This window comes from Chrysochloris asiatica, unplaced genomic scaffold, assembly GCF_000296735.1.
Source record: "Chrysochloris asiatica unplaced genomic scaffold, ChrAsi1.0 scaffold00179, whole genome shotgun sequence".
NCBI lineage: Eukaryota > Metazoa > Chordata > Mammalia > Afrosoricida > Chrysochloridae > Chrysochloris > Chrysochloris asiatica.
Window position 1 is genome coordinate 2,203,160 of NW_006408697.1, and position 11,011 is coordinate 2,214,170.

General features: G+C 41.7%; 1 protein-coding gene across 1 annotated transcript in view; it reads right to left on the reverse strand.

The window, feature by feature from the left end:
• Positions 1–11,011, reverse strand: part of MTR (5-methyltetrahydrofolate-homocysteine methyltransferase) — a 170,889-nt gene that overhangs the window by 47,391 nt on the left and 112,487 nt on the right. The window contains exons 18-21 of the mRNA XM_006872011.1: positions 8,379–8,468; positions 5,961–6,113; positions 3,984–4,091; positions 2,949–3,049 (exon numbers count right to left, since the gene is read on the reverse strand). Of these exons, the coding sequence (XP_006872073.1) occupies positions 2,949–3,049; positions 3,984–4,091; positions 5,961–6,113; positions 8,379–8,468 (452 nt within the window). The remainder of the gene's footprint in view (positions 1–2,948; positions 3,050–3,983; positions 4,092–5,960; positions 6,114–8,378; positions 8,469–11,011) is intronic.

The following is an 11,011-nucleotide window of genomic DNA, read 5'->3' on the forward strand; positions in this document are numbered from 1 at the left end:
CTCTGCAGGAGAAAGATGAGGCTTTCTACTCCCGTAAAGATTTACAGCCTCAGAAACCCTATACAGGGTAGCTATGGGTCAGAACCAACTCGACAGCACTTAACAACAACAACAACAACAACTTAACAATATTAGACATTACAAACAATTGGTTGAAGTTTCTAATTGAAAAAAAAATTGGAAGGTCAACCGACATAGTGTAGAACCCCAGCGCTGGGGATGAGAAGCCTGGGGGATGTCTGCCATTTACGAGCCCTGCACCACTTCTCTAAGCAGGATCATCTGTGAGATGAGAAAGACGGTAAGGGCTCTTAGGCAAGCAATGCATGGACTAGAAGACAAGGAAGAGATGAAAGGGAAGAAACTAAGAAAGGAAAAAGAAAAATCGAAAAAAGGAAATGGGAAAATCTGTTCCATGATTGCATAAATTGAGACGTGGTAGACAAATGTGAGGTAGCGGGCTCTTGGGGACCACTTCCCTAACCCACGTCAGCCCACAGCGATGCCATGGGGCAGAGTGGAAGTGCTCTGCATGGCTTCCAGGCTGTAAGTCTTCATGGAAGCAGACAGCCGCAGCTTCTCTCACTGAGGGGCTGGGGGGTTCAATCTACTGACCTTTAGATTAGCAGTGCAATGCTTAACCACAGCTGGCCTGATACATCCCTTATTAAGTGCCATTGAGTAGGTTCTAATTTATAGTAACCCTGAATAGGATTTCTGAGGAGTGGCTAGTGACCATGAACCAACGACCTTGCAGTTCAAACCGACTCTGAAGTTCAGCGCATTAACCCACTGGGCTGCTAACCTCAAGGTCAGCAGTTCGAAACTACTAGCCGTTCCACGGGAGAAAGATGAGGCTTTCTGCTCCCTCTTAAAGACTTACAACCTTGGAAATACTGTACAGGGTTGCTATGAGTCGGAACCGACTCCACGGCACATCACTACCACCAGCATGCCTAGAGTCTCTTGTGTTGTAAGACACAAGCCAAAGGGATGTTTAACCTATGTAACGTTTGCACATTCTTTTATGCTTTTATAAAAAGAAATACAAGTTTCACTAGAAGATGTTTTCTCCAGCTCGATTTATTAGCAAAGACAAGCAAACCCTCCATGCACAAGACAGGAACTAGGTGTGCTTTTCACAGTGGTTAACGTTCTACTCCAGTTAACATCATGATTCTGCCTGACCTTTTGAGACGTCTTTACTGAAGTGGTGGGTAGCATCCTTGTATGATCCATTAGTCAAAATAAGTAATAATTTTTTTAATTACTTAATTTTTTAATGACGTCTCAAGAACTGCTTTTAGGAAGTTACATATAAAACACCTTTTCCTACAGAGCTCATACCACATTACCTCAGTTGGATACCCCAAACCCACTGCTGTCACGCCAGTCCCAGCTCAGAGTGACTCTATATAAGGTTCCTGAGACAAGAAATCTTTACAAGAGCAGACAGTCGCCTGCTGGTTAGCAGTCCAGTGCTTATCCTGCAGTGGCACCAGGGACACTTAGTTGGATAGGTTCCTGGCTATTTAGCCTGGTACACACACAGTAAACTTCTATTCAGAAAAGTTGACTAAATCATTTTAGTGGCTCTAGAATAATGCCTGGCATGTGGTAGGTAACATGTAAACATTTACGTGCCAGACTGCAAAGCTGTTTGAACTGCAAGGTCAGTGGTTCAAGCTCACCAGCCACTCCTCGGAAACCTTATACAGGGTTGCTATGGGTCAGAACCGACTCGATGGCATTTAACAACAACACCAACAAGTGGAATTTAATTTTAACCAGTTGTCATGAATGCAAATAGAAACCCACAGCATCAGATTTACAAAGCTGAGACAACCACAGCAATGTGTACATCTTATCCCACTACTTATATATGAATAAAATCCCAGGATAACAACCTCCACTGCCATCTCCAAAAAGTTTATCTTGAAAACAAAATAACAAATGCAAGTTGTCAGAAACTGTATTTCTCACTTCTAGGAGTAGGAGAAATGCTGGTTCTTTTGACAGTTGAGTGAGAGGTAAATAGAAATGCTTCTGATAGAGTTAAAGGAAAAGCTGTGTTATCCTGACAGAACTCCTCTGGAGCCAGCCTTCCTGGACGGCTCTTCATTGTATTCAACAAGCTTTGAAAGCAGAGATGGATGAAAGCATCAGGAGGAGGCAGGGTGCCTAACAGGTAAAGGCTACCTGACAGGAAGGAAACAGAACTCGAGGGGCACTATCACAGTGCCAGTCAGGGTTCGCTTCTCAGGAGAGAAAATTCAAGTGAGAAAAAATTCAAATGAGTGAAACAGGCTATTGGTTGGACATGAAACAGAACCAGAGTCAGTTACATTACATTTTTCATTATAAAGAATATGCTGAAATCTAAGCAAAACCTATTTCTTTCTATAAATCACCAATTTTAACATGGAAATAACATCATGTGGTATATTTATTCATTATAATAAGATACATCAGTCGAGGATTTTCCAGAAACTTAGGTTCACTGCCACTAAGACACATTCATGGTTCTGTTCTAAGCAAAGTAAAGAAAGACTTATACAGCAAAGCCTTCCTACAAAACTCCATTTAGTCAGGGTCTTGTGAGACCACACTTTAAAAATCGGACAGTTTATTGAGAAAGAAGAGAGCAGAGCCTCCGCCCTGAGGTCAACACTCAAGAAGCTTCTAAGTTGTCTTACACCTCTTAAGCTTCAAAATAGCTTTGTCCTGACTGAACACACAGTAGACAGGCAATCATTAATTTATTTCATTAACTTATAGTGGGTGCTCACTATTGATCATCTGGAAATACAGGTAAGCAAAAAGAAATAATAAATCACCTCTAATATCCATTGTCATAAGCCACTTCTCTGACCCAATAAGTAACCACCCTGTTAATGCTTTCCTATTTACACAGAATAGGGTTGAAAGAGGTGAGCTCTTAAACATACCTGAAATTATTGCAGCCAAGAACCACTCCAACTATGTTCTTGCCTATGTCGTGCACGTCACCTTTAACCGTGGCCAACACAATAGTGCCTTGGTAAGGATCCTGGAGAGGAAGCATGATTGTAATTACATGCGAGCAGGTTACCTAGGCCTCTAAAGTCTGACCGATGTTGCCACGGAAAGTGGTTTAATCAACCAAGATAAGCTTACAGATAGATGGAGAATTTAAATCACATGCTCTCCAAGTAGACACCCCCAAACAGTTCAAAGGGAACCTACAGAGTTGGTTAGCTCAGGGAACTAAAACACCTAACCAACATCATGGGTTACATCACTTGCAGAGTTAGTTAACTGGCTATGTCCCATCAGAATCTGAAAAACATCGAAACAGCCCCGTGCAGAGGGACATTTAGTTTTCTTCCCATTTCCTCACACTGTTGTTCTATGCACTGTCAGCATAAAAAAAAAAAAAAAGAAAGAAAGAAAATGAATACTATGTTTGCTTGTGCCTGTCACAAACTCCCATGAATTTAAGAAATCCGGATCCTAGGGGCCAGAGCTGAGTGAGCTTCACAGGGAACTAATGACAGTTAAGAGAAAACCTTAATGGTTTTCTATGGTGGTGCAGCCAGGACATTACCATGGAATCCAGAAGTGGTGCCAAGGACATTACCAGTATGCAGAGAATACTCATTGAAAGGTCTCCAAAACCAGAACATTACTCAGTTAATTCAAGGCAGGGACTAAGTCTTGTGCAAACAAGACCTGGCAGAGCAGACGCTCTGTAAATGGCCAGTAGATGAATGAATGAATGGTTTTGTCTTAAAATCATGGGCTTTGGCTGAAAAAGCACACTTATATTGAAGATTTCACAAAGCCCATTCAAAGGAAAATTCAGAAGTATCCTGATCTCGATAAAAGAAAAGACAGATGCTGGCTCGTTTCATCTTCAATGACAGCCACAGGAAAGCCAATCACACAGACGGAGCCCCCCACCGCAGCCAGGCCAAGTCCTTAAAGGGCCCTCCACAACTTGCCTCTTCTTCTATTGTGCCAGAGAGCACTCTAGTTTCTTCTCTTTCCTTTTCCATGAAGGGGATAAGGTGGCCAACTGCCTTCTTCATAACCCGAGCTGATTTTATAACCTGGGAAAGTACAACTGAATTAGGAAACTTTAGCATAAAACCTTCCTCTGTCAGTCCGGAAGCTAAAAACAAAAATTCTCACAAGTGGGCCAATAAACATCACCATTTGATAAGTAAAGAAAATACTGAAGTTGTAAAGAATTTCATTTTACTTGGATACATAATCATCATCCATTGAAGCGGCAATCAAAAACGCAAATGATGTATTGCACAGGGAAAATCCCCTGCAAAAGATTTCTTTACTATTTTTAAAAGCAAAGCTGTCACTTTGAGGATTAAGGTGCACCTGACTAAAATCATGACCTGTTCCACAGTCTCATATGCACGTGACATTTTTAATAGCCTCATTTGGACAATGAATAAAGAAGATAGAAGAAATTCATTAAAGTGTCGTGTTAGTGAAGATTACATTGAATAGACCACATGGATTGCCACAGAATGAACAAACCAGATACTCCCTAGAAGCAAGAATGGCAAGAATTTGTCTCTCGTACTTTGGACATGTTACCAATTTCCTCAGAGGGACATCATGACAAGTAGGGCAGTGGGTCAGCAAATGAGAGGACAAGCCTCAATGACATGACTGAGAAAGTGGGCGCAAACACGGCAAGGATTATGGGAATGGCTCAGGACCGGGCAGCATTGTGTTCCATTGCACACAGGGTTGCTATGAATCAGAACCGACTTGATGGGACCTAAAATCACCTGTATTGCTGCTTATGAAATTTTAGCACAAATTAAAACTGCATGTTTTCTTCCTCAGGCCAGGTAAGTAGAGTTCACCCTGGAGAGTTTGCAGATAAAAGATAAGTTCCCTGTGGGAAAGGTCAATAATGAAGTACAAGCAGACAGAAAACAAGACTAGAAATTAAAAGTGTGCAATTTTTGTCCTGCAACGTCCTAGCATGGTACTGCGGAATAACGCACTGGACCCCAAGGTCGCTTTGCACAGCCGCTCCTTGGAAACCCTATATGGTGTTGCCATGAGTTAGAACTGACTCTATGGTAACAACGAGAAGAACTTTAGCACATTATTTTTCCTCCGCCCAGAATTTCCTGTTACTTCTCCAAGTCTGTTATATCCTTCAAGTTTCAAACTTTTTCACCAAGACCCCATTTTCAACCTTCTCCCCAGAATCTCCAGCATAGAACTCACTTAATCACCTAAACATAAGCAAGAACAGAGACCCTTAGGTTTTTCTATATCTCATAGATCCCCAACTAGATGCACAAGTCTTTGGCATCTGTTGTAACTGAAAATAAGAGTTCTAGTTTTATTGGAAATATGTCATTTAATAGATCACCGTTAACAGGTTGCTCTGGGTCGGAACCGACTCGACGGCACTTTACAACAACACTGACCACAGGGCAGGCGGTTCAAACCCATCAGCTGCTCCCTGGAAACCCGATACAGGGTTGCTATGAGTCAACACTGACCTGCAGCACTTAGTAACAACAACAACTAGAAACAAAAATAATTTTTTTCAAAATAGACACCTTTAAAGACAAACACTAGATGGTCAAATTAAATCTTAATACTACTAACTTTACATTTACCTTGGATTTGGTTTTGGTGGGGGAAGAGAGCTAAATATTGACGGTAAGAAGCATGACAAGTTATTAGAACATGAAGATTCATATGCTAGGAACTTCCAGGTAACAGCTAACCTCCACAGTACCCCAAAATGGAATTTTCTAGACATTACTGGTACTCCTAAATACATACAGAGAAAAGATGACTAGACTAGATCTCAACGTCTCTGAGATCTTGTTCAAAGTGAAACCCGAGAAATAGGCCCAAACTCACTATTCTATTAAAAGATACAGAAAAGAGTCAGTTAGGAAAATGTCTTCCCGTCTTTTGCCAACCTGAGGTAAAAACATTTTTCCAGCTCCAAAAAGGTCACCAACAACTTTCATGCCGTTCATTAGAGGCCCTTCAATTATGTGCAGAGGTCGGGGGTATTTTTCCTGGTTTAACCTGGCTTCTTCAGTATCCTCAATAATATGTTTTTCAATGCCCTACAAGAACAAAAATCAGATAAAAATCACATGAACAACAACAACAACAACAACAAAACATAAACAGTTGAACATAGCTGCATAAGAACAAAAATCAGATAAAAATCACATGAACAATTCTCTTAAGACAAATAGCCAACAAAGAATGAATCAGAAATAGTGAAGATTGCAGGTTCTGGAATAAAAATGGATGGGTTAAAATCCTGCCTTCTATCACTAACTTGAAGTCCTTGTGTAATGTGGTAGGATGAGCACTGGACTGCTAATCCCAAGGTCAGTTGTTCAAACCTACCAGCCGCTCTTCAGAAACCCTATGCAGGGTCTGTATGAGTCAGAACTGACTTAACAGTACTTAACAATAACAACAACAACATCACTAGCCCATGCAACACATAAAGCTTTTCTCCTCAGCTTCCGTATTTAAAATATTGCAATAGTACCTACCTCACATAGTCATTTGGAGGACTAAATGAATTAAACAAAGTGCTTAGGTAGCTTTATTGAGTAAAACACTCAATGATAAAGCATCCAGCTGATATGAAGTGAGGGGAGATGCACAAGAACATCCAAACCTGCAGGCAGTACCCACTCGACCTAGCCTCAATGGCTTGATAATCAGAAGTCGACCAGAAGAAGATTAATAAAAAAAAAAACCATCACAGAAATTTTTGATAAAGGAAACGCCTGCTGCTACAATTTGACAAACCTGACCTATACTCATGGAGACAGTAGCTCTATATACCAACAGAGAGGGAAGGTTATCTTCACATCAAGTGCCAATGCTATCCCTTCTGTACACACGGTAGATAGGGGTAGGCAACTTAGACAATGGCTACCTAAAATGAGGGGGCAATAAAGGCACCAGTGACTGGCTTGCAAGGTTTCAAGAGGGAGTTTAGTTTAAGAGTGTGTGGGGGAAGAAAGAGACCCCACTGAATAGTTTTCATCTTGTCTAGATGGGTCTGGTAAAAAGAGATGGGGTAAGATTCTTATGATTCAACAGTGAGCAATTGTTATGACTAATTGCGACTGTCACAATCATAAAGGTAGAAGTTTTCTAACAAAAATGGAGGAGTGGTTAATCTTACAGTCCAGGAACAGAGGACCCTAGGACGGAATACAGGCCCCTATCCAGAGAAGCAGTGACACTAAAGACGGAGGCAGAGATGGGGTCATGGAGACAGGGAGCAGCTGAGAACTCTAGACTCATGGGAAGAGAGGGACTGAGAGCTGGGGGCCAGGAGGCAGACTTGCAGAACATGCCCTTTGGTGGTGTAAATCATTATATATTCCTGAGTGTTTGAAAAAAAGAGGTAAAATGAATACAGAGAAATACTGTTATCTGAAGGTACATGGAGGGGATTATAATCATTGTAATGAAACAAGGGGCATGACTTGTTGAATGTAAAACTGATGATCTGCCCTGTAAACTTTCACTCAATCCACAATAAAAACTTTAAAAAACAAAAACACTTAATGGAAATAAGCTCTTAGGGAGAGAAAAAACTCACAAGTAACGTTCAAATTCATAATAAAATACACTTTGCATCCTGGCAGTTTAATACATTAATAAATATCTCCTGTGAGGCTGGTCTGTTTTCTCACCGTGACATTAAAGGGATGGACAAGGACCAACACTGCACAAGGGACTTCGTGGGAGACAGAGCTCTCTGACGTCTCCACAATGTGTCCAGCCCTCACTAGTGGAGCTAAGCTCTTCTCAAGTCTCCGGCTTAAGGATTTTGGCATGTGGTGGACTAGTTCCACAAATTGAAGTATGTGACTCACAAATGGTCCAAGAAATCAAAACTTAAATTCTAGAGTTAAAAAAAGGACTCTAAATTCTAATAGACTCACCAAAATAAGGAAAATAAAGGTAAAGGATTATATTTATCTTGCTTAAAATTCCAATTATCAGAAGCTTCAGGGTTTACCTGCTGACAAAACTCTTGGGTCTGAAACAGAGTTTCTCAAGTTCAGCATCAATGGCATTTTAGGCTGGATGAATTCTATGTTGTGAGGGCGATCTCAGCGCATCGTAGATATTTAGCAGCATTCCTGGCCACAGAATGTCAGTACCACCCCAAAGCCCCAGTTGCAACAACCAGGAATATCTCCAAACATTACTAAATTGCTCTGGAGTCAAAACAGCCCCAGTCAGGGACCAGAGGCTAAGGAGCGTCTTTCACCAGCACCAGCACCAACATCAACATGCACGACGAGCCTCGGCATCTCCAGTTCACGGTATGTGTTTCCATAACTCACCTTGACAAGGGCGTACTCGAGGCGTTCTTCAATGAGGCCGTTTCTCCACTCATCTGTCTGAATGACCTTTTTCCCTCCTTTTCCATGAGTCTGAATTGAAATTGGGACAGAAAGAAAGGTAAAACAAGTCACTTGACTAAACCATTTGGCAGCAAAAAACTGTGTTTTCTCCTTTAAATTCTTCCAGCCCCTAGTAAAGTGCTTAGCATGAAGATCTCAATAACTTTGAGGGAAGGAGAAAGGAAAAGAGAAATATTTTAAAAATTTAAACTTTTAGTAGAGAGACAACTGAGGTTCCATTTTTCTTTCCTAAAAGGTAATGTGCTACAAAACATTCCCAAGATAGTAAGAAATGCTACACCCAAAGAACTTCATGGTCAGTTGGTACAACACCGTTGAAAAGGACAGTGTTCTGCATTGTACTTTGGTGAATAGTGACTGGGATCTTGAATGCTCCTAAGTAGCCACCTAAGGTGAAACTATTGGTCCCTTCCTACGTGAAGGAAAAGAGAAGTGATGAAAATGGAAGATGTTTGGAATCAGATAGTCCAATGGACTAAGGACCAATGTGAATGAATATCAGTCTCCACGACCCAGAGACCAGAAGAACTAGATGGTACCCGGCTACCACTCACTAACTTCTGAAAAAGACCACATTAGAAGGCCCTGGAGAGGTGGGAGAACCTGTGGAACAAAACCAAAACTATAACAAAAGACCAGATTTACTGATCTACAGTCCTTGATCACTCGCAGGCCTGGAACGGAACTCAGCCCCATGGCTCCATTTCCAGCCAAGCAGGAGCTAAGTATACAGGAAGGACAACAACACTACCATACCAGGGAATGGTCTATCATTCAAGATCACAAGGGCAGCATTTGCCTAAAGACAAAATTCAGAAGGGTTGGAAAAGAAGGTTGAATGGAAACAAATACCATAGGGAGAAAGTGGGATAACTAGGTTACAAGGAGAGGATTGTAACCATTGAAATGAAACAAAGTATAGGACTTATTGAATGTAAAACTGATGATCTGCTCTATAAGCCTTCACTCAATTCACAATAAAAAGTTAAAAAAGAAAAAAAAAAAGGAGAGAAAAAGAAGATAGCCCCCAAACTTGATAGGCTTTCTAACTACATGATCTCAAGTCAGATCACCATTTCCCACAAATGTGTCGGCAGGCTGTAATAAGGCTAAGTCAGACACCACTCTGGAGGGGGCACACTAACAGGTGTACTACATGTCTATGCTCTCAAAGACTTTGTGGTCGGGTATGCGCGACAGCAGGCGTTGAATGAGTGGATGATAGTTCCCACAAACGTGGGAACATTAAGGAAAGAGGAGTCACCACAAACTGGGGTGGTGATGAGAGGTTTCCAAGGTTTTTTGAGAAAGAGCAGGGTCAGCAAAGGGACAGAAGTGCCAATGACCACCTGCTTCTTCATCTCAACCGGTGACACCAGCTGCCTGAACCACAAATATTAGTCTGAATTTTCTATTCATTGCTCAAATTCAACACATCACCTAATCCTAGAGCTTGCTGTTGTTGCTAAGTGCCGTCGAGGTGGTTCCGACTCATAGCGACCCTGTAGAGGGTTTCCGAGGAGTAACTGATGAGCTTGAACCACCGACCTTTTGGTTCAACTGACCTTACAGTCCAATGCATTAGCCAGTAGCGTCACACCAGGACTGCAATCCTAATGATTCTTGAATATCAATATTTCTTCTCTCCACTCCCACTTCTACTACCATAGTCCAAGCAGCTAACTGGTCTCTGCAGCTCAGAATCACTTTGGTCTCCAATTTATCCTCCACGCTTTCATACAGAAAAGAGCTCTGGTAGCATAGAGGATTATGGGCTGAACTGCTAACCACAAGGTCAGCAGTTCGAATCGACCAGCCACTGCACAGGTGAGCAATGAGGCTTTCTGTTCCCGTAAAGATTTACAGCCTCAGAAACCCTATACAGGGTTGCTTTGAGTCAGAACCAACTCCACGGCACACTGTCACCACCACCATCCAGAAGGGACTTTACAAACTGCAGAGCTGATCAGCTGGTTCCCCTGTGAAAGGTCTCCCTCACTTTCAGTGCACAGTACTGACACCTTACCACGTCATATGATATAGATTTCTCCGACAGCTTCATCTCTTTCTAGTCCTAACAGGGCTCAGTCATCCTGAACATTTCAATTCCATCCATTCTCCACTGACATACCTCTAGGCCTTCGCATGTGCCCCAAACATTTATTTAGCACCTCCCACAATGCCAGGCACTGTGGCATTCATTGTGCAAGTGCTCCTCCCCTTGGGAGAAACCACCAGCTCCACCTTTATCTGGCTAACTCCTATTTAACTTTCAGGTCTCACCTGAGCCCATTGCTCCCTTTGGAATGTCTTCATTCTCATAGCATCCTGTATTTCTCTAAACATACTGCTTACTGAACTACCATATGTGTGTGTGTGTGTGTGTGTATACACACACACAAATATATATCTCACTAAACCAAAAGTTCTGTGAAGTGAGTGTATATCTCTCTTACTAGTTGTTAGATCCTCTAAGTTCAGGAAAATGCCTAGCATAGTACAAGAGTTCAGTAAATAATGGCTGGACAAAAGTTGATTTTTTTTTTTTTTTT